The sequence below is a fragment of the Falco peregrinus genome, chromosome 5 (assembly GCF_023634155.1).
Source record: "Falco peregrinus isolate bFalPer1 chromosome 5, bFalPer1.pri, whole genome shotgun sequence".
NCBI lineage: Eukaryota > Metazoa > Chordata > Aves > Falconiformes > Falconidae > Falco > Falco peregrinus.
The window spans coordinates 44,485,220-44,505,743 of NC_073725.1; the positions used below are offsets into that span (position 1 = coordinate 44,485,220).

General features: G+C 38.5%; 1 protein-coding gene across 1 annotated transcript in view; it reads right to left on the reverse strand.

The window, feature by feature from the left end:
• The window catches only part of DNAJC1 (DnaJ heat shock protein family (Hsp40) member C1), a 113,403-nt gene that overhangs the window by 15,393 nt on the left and 77,486 nt on the right, over window positions 1–20,524 (reverse strand). Inside the window, exon 9 of the mRNA XM_055806260.1 lies at window positions 970–1,089. Coding sequence (XP_055662235.1) covers window positions 970–1,089 — 120 coding nt within the window. The remainder of the gene's footprint in view (window positions 1–969; window positions 1,090–20,524) is intronic.

A 20,524-nucleotide genomic window follows, 5' to 3' on the forward strand; every position in this document is an offset into this window, starting at 1 on the left:
TGTATAGATGCATTAAATCTTTCAAAGTAACTTCTAAAAATCTATTTTTGTGATTGTATTAACGGGAAAAACTCACACTTAAGTACACAAATTGCCCAGAAGGCTATAATGGGTTACGTTTCACTCTAACCAGAGACTTTGTTTCCCATTATTTAAGATAAATCCAGAAATATAATAAATAAAGAACATCTAATCTCAAAATGTACATCAACAGATTTAAACATTATTCTCATTAACCCCTACAGAGCCTATAAAATAGGGTCAGCTGAAAGGGCTTTCAAATGGTCCTCAGCAGACACTGTATCATGTTCTAGTGATCTATTGCTTGAAAATGAGAAGTTTTTTACAGCCTAGCCCCTAAGGATTTTAAGATCGTAACACTTCAAATCCATAAGTACAAGCTTTCTTTGATATCTGGTGCAATACTAAAAAATATGAATTAACAAGGATATTAATGATTTTACACAATATCATTATTAACCATGCTATAACCCAGAAAAAGGGACTGAAATAATATGTATAACTCGTTTTAAGCTTTCTAAAGATATTTTGGTTTAATTAATAGAAGCCACCTGTCTAAACACCATTAGCTCATCTACATTTTTTAAGGACTGGCTTCAAACAGAAATACAATCCTTAACCAAGTCACACAAACATTCGCTTGCAGTGAAAGGAGGCTGCTACAAAACCCAAAGCACATTGTTCTTCTGTTATTGGGTTACAGTAGCTCAAATCTGTAAGCACCAGAATCCCCCATACAGCTGATCAGTTACAGCTGTTAATTGCGGAGGGAGAGACTGGCTGACATCTGCTTCTTGCATAGTTAGTTAATGGTTCACTTCCAGGTCCTAAAAGGATTGTAGCCTCTCTCAAAAGACAATATCGGCCCCCATATACGTCTGCCTTCTACACTGCCTGTCTTGTTCTGCTTTGTCACTCTCTATACAATGCAAATCTGAGTGAACTCACATCTGCCACTGATCGACCCAATTCGTGAGCAATCTTTTCCCATCGACCTGGGGTCCCTCCTGGGAACTTAACCATACTTCTTGTCAGCTGGCCAAGGTCCTCCTCTGTCCATTCAGGTGCCTGTAAAACATTTGTAAAACATTCATTACACTGGGATATTGGACATATTTTTGTGAGGTAATACACTGAAAAGAAAATATCTTTAAGCAACTTAATAAAATCATGCAAAAAAACCCCAAAACTTAATACTTCAAGTATCTGGGTACCACCTCCCTGTGCTGTTGCTGAAAATGCATAAACACAGACCAACACTAAGATGTTAAAATTTTTTTAACATTCAAAAAAGGCATTTTGTATATTATACACGCTGACTCATTTAATTTCTTTCAATATTTATACAACAAACATAACATCATAAAATGCAGTAAAGATAAAAAACATAAATACTTTTATTATAGGTTATGAAGTTACGCAGGGAGAAAATCAGAAGGGCTAATACCCAACTAGAAATTAATCTGGCTACTGCTATAAGAAACAATAAAAAAAATGTTTCTATACACTAGCAACAAAATGAGGCCTAAGGAGATTCTCAATCCTTTATTGAATGCAGGGGGAAACACAGTGACAAAGGATGAGGAAAAGGCTGAGATCATTAGTGCCTTCTTTGCCTCAGTCTTTAATAGTAAGAACAAGTTGCTCTCCGGGCACCCAGCCCCCTGGGCTGGAAGACAGGGACGGGGAGCAGAATGAAGCCCCCGTCATCCAAGGGGAAAGGGCCAGTGACCTGCTGCACCAACCAGACACCCCCGGTCCGTGGGGCCGGACGGGATCCCCCCGAGGGCACCGACAGAAGGGCTCACCCGGCCGCTTCCCAGCACGTAGGAGCAGCCCTGACTGACCAGGCAGGTCCTGCTGACCGGAGCTCAGCCAGGGACACCCAGCTGCAAAAGGGCAGGAAGGAGGATCTGGGGAGCTACAGGCCTGGCAGCCTGATCTTGGTACCAGGGAAGGCTGTGGAGCAGGTCATCCTGAGCTCCGTCACACAGCACAGGCAGGACAACCAGGGGATCAGGCCCAGCCAGCACGGGGTTACGAGTCCTGCCCGACTAACACGGTCTCCTTCTGTGACAAGGTGACCCGCTCAGTGGGTGAAGAAAAGGCTGTGGATGTTTGTTGTCTGCTTGGACCTTAGTAAAGCCTTTGACACTGTTTCCCACAGCGTTCTCCTGGAGACGCTGGCTGCTCAGGGCTTGGATACGCGAGCTCTGCGCTGGGTGAAACCTGGCTGGCTGGCCGGGCCCAAGGAGCGGTGGTGAACCGAGTCAAACGCCGTTGGTGGCCGGTCACAAGTGGTGTCCCCCAGGGCTCAGTCCTGGGGCCAGTCCTGTTTAATCTCTTCATCCATGATCTGGGCGAGGGGATCGAGTGCCCCCTCAGCCAGTGTGCAGAGGGCACCAAGCGGGGGGAGCACTGATCTGCTGGGGGGCAGGAGGCTCTGCAGGGGGGTCTGGGCAGGCCGGGCCCATGGCCGAGGCCGGTTGTAGGACGTTCAACAGGGAGAAGTGCCGGGTCCTGCACTGGGGGCACAAGAGCCCCACGCAGCGCTACGGGCTGGGGAAGGGTGGCTGGGAAGCTGCTGGGCAGTGGAGGACTCGGTGGTGTTGGTCAACAGCCGGCTGAACATGAGCCAGCAGTGTGCCCAGGTGGCCAAGAAGGCCAACAGCAGCCTGGCTTGTATCCAAAGCAGTGTGGCCAGCAGGGCCAGGGAAGTGATTGTCCCCCTGTGCTCTGCACTGGTGAGGTCACACCTCAAATACCGTGTTCAGCTTTGGGCCCCTCACTACAAGGCAGACATTGAGGTGCTGAAGTGTGTCCAGAAGGGCAACAAAGCTGGTGAAGGTTCTAGACCACAAGACTTAACAGGAGCAGCTGAGGGAATGGGGGTTGTTTAGCCTTGAGAAAAGGAGACTCAGGGGAGACCTTGATCGCTCTCTACAACTGCCTGACAGGAGGCTGTAGGCAGGCGGCGGTAGGTCTCTTCTCCCAAGTAACAAGTGATAGGATGAGAGGAAACCGCCTCAAAGTTACAGCAGGGGAGATTTAGATTGGATATTAGGAAACATTTCTTCACTGAAAGGGCTGTCAAGCACTGGAATAGGCTGGCCAGGGAGGTGGTCGAGTCACCATCCCTAGAGATATTCAGAAGACATGCAGATAGGGCACTTAGGGGCACAGTTTCATGGTGGCCTTGGCAGTGCTGGATTAATGGTTGAACTTTATGATCTTAAAGGTCTTTTCCAACCTAAAAGTTTCTATGATTAAATCACAATTTAAGATGCAAAATTTTAGACATTTATTTAATTGCGTATGTAAGTTTTTTATTTTTAGCAGAGACAAAGAAAATGGCCTCATTTTTATATATAAAAAGTATCTCTAAAACACAACAGTCATTATAGCTTTTTGTCACTGTAATCATTCTATGTTTTAGCATTCTGGGATGACTGAGGAATGAAATCTGTTGATTCTAATATTCCATTAAGACTATTAAACAGATACCCCCCAACACAGTTATGCCACAAAACAAAGCCCGATGCTCCTACCACCTAATAATGAAAAGATATAAAAATGTTTTGCTCTAACTACATAAGACAATCTGTTAAAAATAACTGTCTTCATAATGACCAACTAAAAGTGAACACAGCGAGGAACACACAATTAGAGCAATTTAAGGCATGAAATTGCATTTGCCTCAGAAAGCAAGATGCAGTAACCATCTTTGACATTTGCAGCATCTTAGGCAACGACTGCAGAGCTGAATCTTTGTTATCATCAGTAGTTTGCCATTTTATTTATTTTTAAGGAATTCTTTATGACATACCTCTTTTAATCACCATTTCCGATAATGAACAGGCACATATCAAGCAGTTTGCATTACAGAGCCATCAGCACAGAACAACAGTCAGAGGTGAGTGACCCCAGGGACCATCTCCACAACTACAGCAAAGCTTCTCCCTGACACTAATCCTGCCTGTCATTCTCCCACTGTGCTCTAACCACACTGACATCCGCCTGCTGCACTGCAAGCTTAACGGGGCCCTTCCTGACTTTTTACTGTCTCCCCCAATCAATGGTTCAAGCGTGCTCTTTTCACCATGTCCAAATGGCAGCTTCACTCATAATCAAAGTGCACTGCTCCTGTTAAAGGGCTTCCCGAAAGGCTCCACCATTTGCATTCATTTGCAAAGCAAACTACTTTTATTCACTTTGTTCTGCTATCAAGAGTGTTCCCTGAAGCAGATAAATTGGCATAAATACAACCTGCCACTTAAAAGACAGTAAATAATAGCCAATAGTAGCAAGGATTTTATCAATCGTCCTAGTTTGGATCCATGTAGTCCTTTATTCATTGCAGAAAGCCTCAGACATTCATATTCAGATAGTTTTTAATATAAGTATTAAATGAATTATCTATGATTCAAATGCAAGACATTTAAATAATGTGTATGTGAGAGATCTTGCACATACATTACATGCATTATCATACAATTACACTCTGGCCTACAGAGAAATTATAAATACATAGAAAATCTCCACTTTGCACAACCACCTTATTACTTTAATTATATTAATATATTCCGTATATTTATTTATTATATTATACTACGCTAAAGTATTTCTCAGATTTATAGACAAGGTTTGGGGTACTTAATGTCCTACTTACGAAATTTGACTTAATTTTTGAAAAGAAGGCTTTTAACCAAAATCATAGAAGAATTCATTATTTAAATTAATGATGAAAATTTTTGTATCTCAAAATTAGCCTTAATATGCAGTTTACTGTAATTTTCTATTTAATTTATATTAAAACTGTGGGGGTTTTTTTTTCTTTTTTTGGGGGGGGAGGGCAGGGGGAGGGTTGTTGTTTTGTTTTTAAAGTAAGTTCACAGCTATTTTTTCTTACCATATCTAAAGCATAACTAAACAATTACACATGGAAATCAAGATTTTCTTTTCAATGATGTACACATGTTAGAAGCTTTCTGGTAAGTTTTATTTTCAGACCTTTCTGGTAAGCTTTGATTTTCCTATGTGCTCACAACTCTACTAACTATTTGTAACTATTACAGAACTCATAAGGTTATCTTCCTAAACAATGGACAAAACTACAATAATATTGTAGAACTGTAGCTAATGACATAGCAAATTCACAGCACAAGAATTCGTTAGCTTCATTAAAATATCAACTTGTTCATCTTATTTCAAGTTGACAATTTTAAAAGGTGAAGATCTAAAACATTTATAAATTTGAAAAACCCACTCTTGACCGCTAAAGCTGTAAAAGAGCTTTTGTGAATTTGCAATTCCTCAGCAACAGTTAATTGTGTCTTCAGATGCAACAGCGCCTACTGTGATCCAACTACTACAAGCAGCTATGAGGGTGGTCATGGTGTGAATGTATCCTCCCTGTTCTAATCTGTAGCCAACTGTAACTGCGAGAGTCAAATGAATGCATAAACATACTGCTTTGTCACCTAAAACCATGTGTGTCCAATATTACTGAAACACTGGGCCAAAATTCATCTCTACAGTAAAGCAATGGAAGACACTACATGGTGAGGGGACAGCTATTGTGACTACACAAGCATTCAGATTTTGCATCAAAAAGAGCCCCATTCTGGGATTAACTCCCCATACTGAATACAAAATTAAAACTATGGAGTTATGGTCTACAGTCTTTAAAATGAAAATAAACAAGTGTAGACATAAAAAAATCATAGCATTCCCATAAAGAATAATCCTTTAACATGGTTTATCATACATAGCTGGCAATATTGAAGGATTAGTTCACTCAAACCACTATGCACCTTCTACAGAAAAAACATCCATCTTTCTTATTGTTTAGCATCACTCTTACACGTATGCACATTTCCGCTTAGCGATTCCATACCACCTCTTTCAGCATGACAGTTTTAAACCATTGGGATTTATTTTTTTAAAATGAGCAACTCTATTTTCAATTACATTTAAAGCAAATTTTTAGACAACAAAGCATTTATTCTCAAGAAGAGTCTGACTTGTTTAGACCTGTTAACATTAGCAAGTATAAAACTACATACTGTGTTATTGATATAATTAGGAAGTGGCTAGTATTTGAGAATTTATAAAGGAAATTCTAAAGTTATTTATATTGACTTGATAATATGAGATAATTACATTTCTTTAGTTTAAAATTTAGCTTTAGACCAGTTCTTCCTGTCATCAACATAGTGTAGATTCAACTAAAATCACTGTCGTTTGGAAGTTCAGCTCATGTTTCCAGTCTGCCTAGGACTTTGTGCTATGCTTCATCTAATTTTGGCGATTCACTGATTTGAGTGTATCCAGTCCATGATCTTGCAAATAAACCATGAGGCAGCATCTACTTAAAAATACCTGTGCAAACATTTGTAGAACAAGGGTCCTAGTAAAATCCCAGACAGTTTTGCAAATCAGGAAACATTTAACCTACAAGAAGGTGGTGTTTCTATGCAGCAACTCTAAGAACTGAAAGTAAAAGTCTTCCCGATTTTGTTTCTTGCCCATAATGTCTTATTTTGCTTACAATATTCTTCTATGTTCCCGCAATTTCTTGCTCTACCTGTAAGTCTGAATTTAGACTTGTTTTATCAAGTCTAATACACAGCTGGCACTGATCCAGCTGTTGCTGAACATTAAGGATCTGCTACAGTTCTTAAAGATCTCTTCTGAAGCTCTGGAGATCTGCTAAAGGGTATTAATGATATGAACTCTTATTCAAAGCCGCATGTTCATACAACCCTTTGGTCTTCCAAAGCGCTTCCTCAAAATCCAACTTCCACTAGTATCATTTTTATTGAGCCACAAAACCAAAGACAGCTATACTGTTTCAGAGCAATGGTAAAGGTAGGCCAATATGCTCATCGTTTGTGCTCAGGGAGTGCAGCTCCAGAAAACTTTACTACATAATCTTTCATGTTACCACAAAGTATGTTTATCATTCATCCTTTCCAGATCCACTGCTGTGAGGAAACAGGGACCATATGCAGATACCAAGAATAAAAGAAAGGCAAGCATACAGGTTACCTCTAATATTTTCCCAGACTCCAATTATTTTTAGCTCAAGGAATTTCTCCTTGATAGATTTTATCTATTTAGTAACTTTCAATGAATCTGTCTTACAATGTTTTTTCCAGTCTCCCTTGAAACCATAAACTTTCTGGATTTGCAACATTATCTTCACAATGAGTTGCACACATCTGCTACCCATTATACAAGGAACCACCTTATTTTGCCTGTTTTGAACCCAGCTCCTGCTAGCTTTGATGACACATCGCTTTTGGCTTTGGGTGGAAAACCAGCAACAGTCTACATCTACTGACTTCCATGTCACTTACAACTTTGTTCAAAATATCCCTCTATAGTATACACATACAGCGTGCCCCGTAAGTTGTCTCTTCCTAGCTAAAGAGTCCTAATCTGCTCAGCTGGTTTCTCACATAAAAGCTGTTTTATGCAGAATACTGCCCATGATGCTTTTTTCTAAACCACCTGCAATTCCATTATAACCAGCCTCTCCAAAATGAGGTACCAAACTGCACACAGCAGAATTAATCAGAAGTTTATACAGTGGAATAAGTATTCTTCTGTATTGCTCTCTATTCTTTCTTAACAATTTCTAACATTTGCATTGGGTTTTGGAATGATCCTGAGCTAATGTTTTAAATGTTACCAGTGCTGGCTTCATTGAAGATCTCACACTCCCAGTATTACAGTCAGCTGAGGGCTCAACACGTTGTGCGTGAAGTTAAGACAGTCATCCACTAGATCAGCATTTTCATCATTTGGTATGTACATACTGGGAAGTTTTCCCGGCATTGTATTGCCCAAGCAGTCAAACTCCTAAGTTCACTCTGCAGTTCTTCAGCGTCTCTTCTCATGTTCACTCTTCCAAATAATACTATCACTGATAAACTCTCTCACCTCAGGGCTTACCTTTTTACCATATTATCCTGTTCACTATGCTATATGAATATACTGGGCAGCACAATTCCTAGCAGAAACTCAGCCCAACTCCACTGCTAACCTTGCTCTGCTGAAAGAGCTATTTATTTTTAACCTCCATTTCCCATCTTTTAACTAATTATTTATCTGAAAAAATATCCCTCCTCTTATCCCATGACTACTTTCTTTCCTTAAAAGCCTTTAAGGTTTGTTAAACCCTTCTGGAAAATCAAGCAGACTTTATTAATCAGATCACCTTCTCCCTGCATATATTTGTTAATTCTTCTACAAAGCCCAGAGGGTTTGAGGCAGGACTTCGCCTTACAGTAGCAATGTTCAGGACTCCATGCAGGTCATATTTACCTGGTGCTCATTACTTCTATCCTTTATTTCAGTTTTTGATAGTTTTCCCTAAAGAGACGTCAGATGCACAGGCCTGTAAAGGTCCCTGAATTCCACTGACAATAAATAAAGAGAATGACACATTTGCCGTTTCAGTCCTGAGGCACCCAAGAAAACAAACAGTTAATTGAGTTATTTGATCTCTAAATTTTCTTTGAACTCTTGGTTGCATATCCTCTGGCCCCAGTAAATTAAATAATTTAATCTTAAACAATATATTACATAGGCATGAAAGAACATTAGAGCATTTTTCAAAGCAACTACATGTAAATATGAAGATATGAGTAATTATATTCACTTATAAACTTGTCAAGATAACTTAACCATAATCATTTTTGTTTATACTATTCTTCATGCAGGAATGCTTCCACCATTAAAATATTAAACAATATACATAACGTAAATAGACAACAGCTCTTATAAAAGAGTAATACCTAAAAACATAAGCATGAAGTTTCTTCTGCCTCAGTATCAGGTCTTTTACTATAGCAAGTGTAGCAGCAAGCGTTTTAAGGGCAGAGAGATTCTTTCCCTCACAGCTGTCCCCAGCCCGGATTAGGGATTTCCTAAGCATGAAGTTGAATCCATTCCTGTTACAAAGCCAGTGATGAAGTTGTCTGCTCTCCTCATCCCATTTTTACTCTTAATCAACATTATAAGCTGGCCTTCTACACACATTCAGTTTCTTAGTTCTCACCATACCCTGCTGCTTTTTCATTTGTCTGTCCAATACATTTCTGCCCTGCTCTACAGCTCTATATGTAACATAGAACGGAGGAAAAAAAAAAAAAAAAAAAAAAGACCGGAACACCAAAACCACACCACTCCTAGGCAGTGTGGTTTATTTAATTTCTAAACACATAGTTGAACACAACTTTTCTGCAGTAGGAAAGTCCATAGAAAGAGATAGGACTCCTCAGGAGAGGAATTTCAGAGTGGTGATTTCACAGACGTTTCAACTAGTGCTGCCCTGAATAATTCGGCATCACCCCTTGCAATTTACCACACTACAGACCATTTCCAGTACTGAACAGATGCTTGAAAATATACATGAAACTCTCATAGTGACATTTTGCAATAACAAAAATGTATGTTTCCTGTTCTTTAACAAATTACTCTAAAGATTTTCCCTTTCATCGTATTATTACTTTGTCTCTATAAGAAGTCTTGCTGACAGAACCTGTCAAAAGCTTTATAAAATCCAAGTACACTGTAAAGCTCAAATAATAAGGCTTAACTTTTCTTTAAATTCACGCTGACTTTTTACCATTATTTTTAAACTGGCACATCCAATAGGATCATTCATTTCACAATTTCAAGAAATTACCCAGTATGGAATTCATGCTAACCAGCCTGTACTTCCCAGAATTCTCAATGAAGCCCCAAAATTGGTATCCTACTTCCATCTCCCATTTCAAGGCTCATTTAAGCAATTGCTAAAATATTAACAGCAGCATTAAATTGATTTAATATTAAGAGTTCTTTTTAGGTCAACTAACTGTGAAGACCATTGTTCTAAACAATTTTTAATTTATCAACTTCAGATGAATGCTTCAATCTAAAACACTCCCTCATCACTTGTCTTCAATACATGATGTCAAAAATTCCCAACTCCTTTTAGCCCTACCATCTTCTTGAAACTGCTTTATGTTTTGATCATCCACTACTTCAACAAAAACCTTGGCAGTGTTCCTTTATCTTCTTTGAAAAAGGCAGTATTTTTTTGTTCTTGGGGTGACCTTATTTTGGATTTGCATTTGACTTACAAATCTTAGGCCCTTTTGCATAAGCCTTTCCCTTTCTGAAATTCTGCTCCCCCCCCTCAATTAAGCAGCTCTCTTCATTTTTATGTGAGACAAGAACAACTTAATTCCAGTAAAACAGGTATAGTTGAGATTCTTTCACTGGCTACCACATCAATTATTTCCAAATCTATTCTTTTTAAGCTTCAAGCAGTCTACTAACCCATCCTAACTGCATGTCAACAGATTATTTTTAAACACAGAAAACCCCCAAACATAAAGTTTACTTTGAGAGGTCAAGCTTATTAGAAACTAAAATGCAAATATGTCCGTAACTGTAAAATGTCAACATAACAGCTCCCCTATGTTTTTGGGAAAGCAAAATCAGTTGCCATTATTCAGAAACATAAATCAATATTTTAGTTTATAAGTATATTCCACAGTTAATGCAGGTCAAAAAGGAATTATTATTCAGCTTTATCATTCTGAAGCTGTGCACCTATATGTGTGTATATATATGTACATATATGTAAGTATTGCTGACTTAATCTCAGCAGGAAGCCTGAGTGAATGACTGATTCCTCCACCACCACCTTTGGCAGTATTACATGGTGCTGCCAGGCTATTCCTAGACTTGTAGTGAGCCATACCTTAAGACAGAAAAATTTGTGTTCTAATGGACAAAACACAGGGGGACAAGGATGAGAAGTAAATACAAATTGAGTTAAGAACCAGCTACGTGAAGACAATTTTTTAAAAGTTATGACTATATTCAGAAAGTTGCAGATACTCTAACAGTAGTAATCAATCATTTGAAAGAAAAGGTGGCAAACAGTGGCTCTGAAAGGAAGCACTGGATGAACTATATACTCACAATGTGATCGCTATTATACTATATTTGTTCCAGCATCTCTGGCTTTCACTTCTATTGACCTGTCCTATGTCTTCCTCCCAGACTGACCAGTCTTTTCTCCCATGAAGGCACCTGATAAACTAAAAGGTCACTCTCCAAGTATCAGTCAATACCACTTCCAACCCTTGAGAAATTTCCACAGATATTCTTTATGTCTCTTTTTTACCTTTTTTCATGTAAACCCCTAAATTACAAAAAGCTGTTCTGAGCTGATATTTTCTTCCCTTTCCTATTCATTGTTTATTCCTACTTCAAGAATTCAGAGCCAAGAGCAGTTTTTAATACTTTCTTTGAAAGTGTCCCAGTTCATAAAGAATCTGTAGGGGAAAGCAATGCTGAGCAGTAATTTTCAGGTTCTGAACACCACCACCACCTCAAAAAACATCTCTGAATTACTTTAATGAAAATAATTTCTTGTCAATAGAGCTGAAATTGCTCTAATTTATTAATGACTAGTCATTGATCTGCACAATCATCTTATTAAAACTATATCACCTGGAAAAAACAGGAGACTTAAAAAGAATGAAAACACTTCAGTATTTTATTGCAAAAATCTTTAGAAATATGACAGGAAATGTGAGAATTTTTTATCAGGTGTCTGTAGGCAGGATTTTGGAAGATGGAGTGGCCTCTCTGGAAGGAGGTGAGGGGCTGCTCCGTGCTGGACATGGCCAGCTCCAGTTGGCTCCAGCAGACCCACTGCTGGAGCCCACCGAGCCCATCAGCCAAGCTGGTGGCACCTCTGGGGAAACATATTTAAGAAAAGGCAAAGTGCTGCACGGCAGTGTGAGGAGCAAGGGAAAAAGTGAGAAACAGCCCTGCTGACACCAAGGTCAGAGAAAGAGGAGGAAGAGGTGCTCCAGGCACTGGAACTAAGATTCTCCAGCAGTTTGTGGAAGAGACCATGCTGGAGCAGATACCCATGCTGCAGCTAATGGAGGACCCAAAACTGGAGTATGGGAACATGCCCTGAATAAAACATGACCTAGGGAGGACCCACACTGGAACAGGTTTATCCTGAAGGATTGCAGCCTGTGGAGGACCCACACTGGAGCAGGGAGAACTGTGAGAAGGAAGGAGCAAGCACTGAGGAACTGTTACAAACTGACCAAACCCTTCTGTGCCACTGTGAGCGGGGAGGAGGTAAAGGAATTGGGAAAGGAGTGAAGTCGAGCCGTCAGCCTCAAGGGGAGTGGGAGAAAGGTGTTTTAGGTTTTATCTTCATTTCTCACCATCCAACTCTATTTTAACTGGCAGTAAATAAATTTTCCCCACACAGAATCTGTTTCGTCTGTGACAGTAATTGATTACTTGATCTCCATGTCTCAACGTATGAACCTTCTAATCTTATCTTCTCCTCCAGTCTTGTTGAAGAGAGGGAGTGAAAGAGTGGCTGGGTGGGCATGTGGCAGTCAGCCACAGTAAACTCACCTAAGAATTATGAAGTAAAAAAATTACAACACTCCGGTTTGTATTTAGGAGAAGTTTTGCAGAAGAATTCTTTGGCAATCTCCCCTCAAAACTACAGGAGTAGAAGACTGCCAATATCTATGATTGCTGGTGTTAGTTACAATGGCACAAATACAAAATTGTAAGTAAAGTGCTGCTAAAGCAATACAAGAGTCTACTAATTACCGTCACAAGAAATAAATAAATGAAAAAGTTATCTATTGGGTATAACAAAACAAATTATTTTGATTTCCTACACTAACCAATAATAATTTTAGGTAGAAGCTATTTATTTCTAATCAAAAGTTACTCCCTTAAGTTTTCAAAAGTGCTGAAATCACTGTATTCACATTTTTTCTTTTTTTGACTAGCTTATAGAAATCTTCCATGGATATCTACTTTCTAAATATGTTATTGTCATCTTTTGAACAGCAGTATGTATTGGTTGCCTTCACTGAAATACTGAAGCCCTTTCATGATCACAAAGGTTCAAAGTCACCACAGACAAAAAAGACAATTCCATACCACATAGATAAAATAAGCATGTATGAAAAGGACACCAAACCAAGAACAAAGTTATTAGAGCCTAAATGTCCTCATTTAAAGTTACAGAATAATTACTTCCTACACAGTCCTCAAATAGTACCAGAAGCCTAAATTTCCTAACGAACTTTCTACCCCTGGCCTTCTTTCACAGAGAGGTGTTTTGAAGACTTATTTCTATTTCAGTTTTTCTTGATCAGGAAGGTAAGACATAACTTATATTTGATGAATAAGATGTTTCTCTACAATTACTTTCTTTTAGTCAATTTAAACTGACATTACTCTTGCATTCTTTGAGAAAGGAGTTAAAGTCAATGAGTAAATGCATACCATTTACCAGTACAAAATCCTGTGACTGAGGCTGGAAGGGACCTCTGCAGGTCATCTGGTCCAACACTTTGCTTAAGCAGGGCTACCCAGAGGTAGCTGCTGAGGACCACAACCAAACAGCTTTTGACTATCTATCTCCAAGAAGAGAGACTCACGACCTCCCTGTGCCGGTGTTCTGTCACTCTCACAGTAAAAAAAAAAAAAAAAAAGAAAAGAAAAAAAAAAGAAAAGAAAAAAAAAGTGTTCCCTGATGTTTAGAGGGACACTCGTATTTTTCCCCATTCTTGTATCTTGGATCATATTCTTGTGTCCTGAATCACAAAGCCCTGTTAAAACAGTTAAATCTGGGTGAAGGTATAAAGGGAATGATTAACAAACATAAAAGTTTTTTCCAAGTTACACTTCTTACAATTCTACATGGCTTGAGGGGGCAAAGAACCCCAACAAAACCGCAATCTAAGTCAGTATAGAAATGCATCCAAAATCCCACAACTCCTGCATGCAGTCACAACATGTATGGAGGCACAGACTCCTATAATCTGCTGTTGCACTTCTAGTAAATCTGAATTTTGTTTTCAGAAGTCATTCCTCCTATTATACAAGGGTTGACATTTCAGGAGCTACAGTTCTCCTAGTACATCTCTCAGTACATACCCACCACATCATTTATTGCCCTGCTTCTGCTAGCCCACTCACGTGAAACCGAAAATCCCACAACAAAAAGTATATTTTTTCCTTACATTATACAGTTCCTCCTGTCTTAAGCAGATCCACCAGTCATGCTGACACTGCCGTATGGAAGACACTGAGTCATGAGGTTGGGACAGGAATGAAAGACTGTTAATTGAAACTTGAAAGAAAAAAGACAACTTCTTCAGCAATGGTCTAATTAAAAGGTACGAAGAACCCTTCTTGGCAGTGAAGCTGCTTTGCTGTCACCAGAATGAGGTATATTCAGCATCTAACCAAGGCACAGGTCACTGCAATACCTGATCTTGTTTAACAGGAAGAAACACAACCAGATGTCTTAAGGTTTACTCCAGCCCTAAGACATAAATATTCATAAAATAGGACTGGACACCAGGAAAAGAGACATTTTAAAATTCTGGTTCTTGGGGAAGATCAGCGTATCTAAGAACTTTACGCATCTGTTAACACAAATGGAATGGCATTAAAGTGCATGATCACTTCAATTTATACACAAGCTAGAAGCTCATCAACTGGAAGCGATGTAAAGAGAGCCAGGTTTACTGGTAGAAGGGTAACTATAAACTTCAGTGTTACTCAGAGTTCAAAAAAGCAAAAGACACTACTAAATGGATAAAATAAATTCCTTCCAGAGACACAGATGATCTAGCTTTAGAAAATAAAAAAACCCACCACAAACATGCTTTTTAGGCCAGGTTTGGTTTTGTTTAATCAAGAATGGTTTTCTGACCCTGTTCACACCCTTACACCCAGGAATATAACAGACTAACACATCACAGAAGTGGAACATGAGTACTCAGGTGTTCATTTACCGTAAGTTTAGGCTGCAAGTTAAGAGAATGCCTCAAAGTGATTTTCAGCATATTAAAAGGACCTGCAGGAACTCGGGTTCAGAGTGGAAGAGAAAATTCCAATCCATTCTAACATGGAGCTTGTTCCACAGCAAGTTCCCTCCAGCACTAAAATAAAAATACCCTAACTAGTTATTTGCAACACACCTACTCAAATACCATTTTCTTTTTAAAGAAAGAAGTAGTAAAGCACCTGTCTCTAGCAATACACACCTGAAAGGCTGCTGCTCTACAGTTAATGTTTTCACACATTAGGTTCTAACGGGCTTTGATTCTAGATTGAATATGAAGATTTCTTTACCTATAGCTGCTAACGTGACCAAATACATGCAAGAATGTTTCAAATACTTGCCTACATTACCATAAAACAATCTGAACATTCCCCCTATGAAATAGATAATTTGAATCATTTTTCATGGTTTTGAGAACTATGACATATTTTTATGGCTTTTTAAATTAAATTGTTCTGTCACATTTACACCAAACCCAGCTAATCTTGTCTTTTTGTGTTTGTCATTACAGCAAACTATAAGGGGAAAAAGGTTACTTCTTGCTGGATTCGCAAAATCAAATCTACTTTTCCATCACATAAGCCAGAGGAAAAATGTCACAATTAAATGGTTTATAAATACAACACTAAAATTACTATTTAAGTCAATGTAATTGAACAAAAATTAAAATGTAGTTTTTAATTGCATATTACCACTTAAATGGTAGCACTTAGCAGAAAGTGTTAACTCATTTATTTTTAATTGTTAGCTGCTTCAAGGCAATTGTTTTAATGCAGAAAAAAGTGAGAAGCTCTTCAGTAAATTTGATTGTAGGACACTCAGGCATGCAGATCAAATATACTATAGGTTGAATAGGTAATTAGGTTTGGCCTGTGACATATTAATGTGAAGACAAATTCCCAAAGAAAGGGAATAAACGTTTTTCATTTAATTCTCTCTGAAAACACCACTCTATTTGGATTTTTAAATGCAGTTTGAAAAGTATTGCCATTTGATAGAGAACATGAAATTGCAAGCCTTCTAGAGTACACAGGTCAACTCTTCAGGAAAAGAATTTTGTTAAACTTCAATAAATAAGTGCATAGGGTAATAAGTAGTTAACAGACTGCAGGTGGCAACTTTTTTCATAATTACTTGATACATTAAAAATCTTTGGCCATGCTATTAAACTTACTAGAGGAGATGAGTCCAAAGACATGGCAGATACATTAAAACATATGATTAGTCTTTATTAGTAAGAAGTGGTTTTCCTTGCAAGGTTATTATTTGTCTCACAAAATAGTAAGCAGAATAAGCAAGTGTCAAATATTTAACAGCATTGGGCTATTACATATTGGGCTGTACACTCTTTAATCCACTGCAGTATAACGTGGCACGTTATGGGTATTTTGAAAACATACGGTATTAAAAAGCATTCAGTACACTAAACCATCCTCAATCTTACGGACTGTGTCATGATGAACAACATATTACTACGCTGCTAATCCTGCTGACTGACTGCTCCGCAGTGCTGTCCTCTTCTGTTCGTTTGTCCTTTGACCAGCTTTTCAGGCTTGATTCCTGACACACTTTATCATAAGATAGAGATCTTACCTCAATAACTTTTGGATTTGTGGGTTTTTTTACCTTGGTCTGTTGCTGGCAACCTGCTTCTCCTACCTTCATTCACCTTAAATAGCTTATCCAAAATGAGGGGGGTGTGTGTTATGCCTTGCCTGCCTTCATAATATAGTTTCAGCCACCTCCATCAGAAGTATTTCCACACCGTAGTTGTTGACTAAATACCATTCTTCCTTCCGTATCACATGCAAGTAAATTCTTTCACTGGCAATGCTATCTTGCTTTGACAGTAATCAGTTATTCCCCGAAACAGCCTGGATATTCTGCTCTCTTCATTTTTAACTCTAATGCAGGAGGCACTCTGCATCCCCAAAATGCATACTTCACAATTACAGAGCAATTTACGTCCACCGGTGGTATTCAAATATTTCTTCTTTACTAAGTATAGCTCATCAAGTTAGGTCTATCAGCATGTTAAAACCAAAGGAAAAAAAAATCCAGCACCCTTCTCCAAATGGACAACATGTCCCAAAATGATAAAATTCTGCTAAGCAGAATACCAAAACTTAAGAGTTTGGTTTCAATATACAAGTTCTCTTTGGTAGAGAACAAAAATAGATAATAGTATCCAGTCTACAACCTAACAGTTGTGTAAAAATCCCCATCAGTCTGCTGTCCCCACTAGAACATGCCTGCAAGAATCAGAAATGGTATGCATTTAATACCCTAAACAGGCTACCTGGAAAATGTCATGAACATGGCCCATATTAAACTAAATTTTCCGGTCTGTTTTCCAACATTCTAAGTTGTCATGTAATAACATGGAGGAGGAAGTCTGAGTAGTTTTCATGAATTCATAGAACACAGATGTGTAATGCCCACCTCAAGCAACTGCACTTTCAAAAGAAACCCATGTTTCAAAATGGTTAATTATAATGAAATAGTGTATGTGTAATTGAAAATAAGGGCAATACTACTTAAAACTGCTTAACATACGAACATTGAATCTACCTGTCAAATTCCCAAATATAACAACGAAGTCTGGACTAATTAAAAGTCAAAGTTACCCTTCACTTTTCTCACATGCACAGCTTTTCCTTCCCATTATTTTGTGGCCATTTGAAAATGTACATTAATGTCAGTCTCTTCCTGTACTCACTTGCTCTGGGCAAGTGTTCCAAACAAGGACAGTTAAGAAAAAGCCCAAGGCAGTGAAATATTGCTGATGCTGGTAGCTATCCAGTCAAGACCAGTGTAGTTAAAAACCAAACACACACACTTAGTAACTAAGATAGTAACTTAATACCTAGATTATCTGTTGACATTTTTTACTAGAGCTGTTCCAACCCAGATAACCAATATGAATTACATGTACCACCTAGTTAATAGTACAAATTAAAGTATTATGTTTTCTGTGTTCCCATGTGTGTGTGGTTTAACAAAATAACAAATCCAGACACATAGTTTATCTCACGATTCAAAAAGAGACCACCACTAGGAGAACTTTGGATGGTCAGAATGCTAATGTATCCTAATGCAGTCTATGTAAAAAATCTGATACTATACAACACCTCAAACCTGCTACTTTTGTAAGCATATGCATGCTGTAAATGCATGCTTACTTTGTGAAACTCCAAGGGCTGCAGCAAAACAAAAATTCTTCCACAGTACTCAACTGCAACCAATGCAAGAAACTCCACTCCTTCACAATTTGCATCTCAAGTATAGTCACTGTATTTAAGAAATTCTGCTTTTTGGAAATGATGGGAAGTGCTATCACCAATATGACAAACCAACCTCAACTGCAAAGTACCATTTCTCATATTGTGCCATCATTAAGAGTGCTCTCCTCTTTTTGCAGGTTTGGGTAAGTAATATATTATCCACTAGCATTTTATAAAGAATGGTTTAGGCCAAATAACTAGCATCCCAATTCAAAATGTACTCAACTTTAAATCTGGACACAACTCCTTTCACTTAAACGGAACACAACTGCACGCTCAAGGTGCTGAGCTAAGGTTTTGAAGACTAAAGGTGATCTTTTCAAGACTGCATCCTCTGTGAGTGTCAAAAACTATACAGAAAATGGCTAAAAGCTAGACTGAGATTCTCTGAGAGTTCTTAAGTGGTAAAATGCCTATGTCAGTACTATTAAATCATTCCTCGGCAAGGCAGGATTATATTAAAACATTCCTTGGCAAGGCAGGATTACATATTTCTTTACTCTGAAAACAAAAGCCAAACATCTCACATTGTTCAGTATATACCGAGTTGCTCAAGTTTACCTTAGATTATAGTTTCTGAGCAATTACTATAAATAAATTTGACTAAACTGCACTATAGTCGTGGGCTCAGGAAGAAAAGGAAAGCACCAGCACTGTGTATTGTGAAAGGTAAGATACTGTATTTTCTAACTGGTTTGTCTGGAAAATAAGATACAGAAACATCAATATTTATTTACACTTATAAATTAAAATAGATTTATTTGAAGCTAATTTCATTCTCCAATTTAAAGATAGCTAAACTCATACCAAGAAAAGTAACTAACTATTTTGCAACAGTCCACACTGTCAAATTAATTCAAAAAAAGCTGAAAAGAGCAGCAGTGAACTGCACTACAGAAGTTGGTACCATAAACTGCAAACTCTTTCTGATCCCCAAGTTGTGGAATCTGTGCAAATCCCATTTCAGGGATATTTATCGTCCTTGCCTCTCATTTATTGGCAAAATTCTGAGGATACACTGTCAACGCTAGACTGCTGTCTCCTTCCCATTGGATGGGCAGGAGCAAGTGGGACAAGGTCACAGTGATTAACCAGCTTTCATCTCTTCCTCCAGCTTCTACACTCTATATGTGCAACTACAGTCTCTTCTGCTTCCCTGCTTGTCATTTCGTAGTTGAGAGAAGTGACTGTTTTGGGAGGTGACAGGGAGGGAGCACTGCCAAGGAAAATCAAGATTTCCACTACTCCCTGACCCCAACTAGGCTAAATCAGAGCAGTCCCATCAGATGTTTTTCTACATCTCTCCCAGGCTGAGAAGACTACAAACCCAGTGCAATGAAGACTAATAATTACAAAGACACTGCACAGCTTCTTGCAAATTTATGTAAAATGGGTACCAACTTCAGGACAGAAGAGACACTCGCAGTGACAAGAGTCACAGTTCAACAGGGTTGACTGGGAAAGACTGAGTTCCTGTTTCTCCTCACAGGTATGAGGTTTCTCTTATGTCAACTACCATGTCTTTCTGTGATGGACAACTATCATGTCAATCTCAGAAGTGAAACAGGACTCAAGACCTGAGGTAAATTAACAAGTCCAACCCGAGTTAAAAAAGCTAATATAACAGAAGCTGTATAGCCCTAATTTGGACCCAGGCAGGTGTCTAAACAGAGGCTGTAGTGCAGAAACAGAGCTGCCTTTAAAAATCCTGTGTGCTTGTCCACACAGATTAACACTTTGCACAATTACCTTGAGCTTTTGGGTAGTTTTCAGCTGGCACACTCAAAAAAGTTGAGGACTACAAACAGGAAACACACATGTATGTGTAAAACTAGTCAGACTGAATTACAGCAGCAAGACACATCAATAATTTCTGGAATACAGATTCAGCTGAAAAAAATCACTGAAAGCTAGAACTTGACACCACAGCATCTATAGCATGATGTTGAAATCAGCATATTATTATTATTATTGTCTGTACAAGACAAGAACTGATGCTACTATATTTAACTGGACAGAAAGTTTTAAAAATCAGGACCAGGAAGTACCAGGCAAATGTCAACTGCATTGCCTTAATTCAATACATATGCATGGCTGATCTGTTTTTAAAAAACTAGTGTATAAGTGTTTACATAACATTTTGTTACTATCTTCAGAAAACATCCTTAGGGAAATACATATTTTGGTTGTTTGTTTCCTTTGCAATTTAGACTGAATTTCGATTGTGCTGTGAAACATACTGTTTCCAAAAATCTTTTTCCCCTGGGTGACATACCAAATCATTTATCTATATAATTTAGAT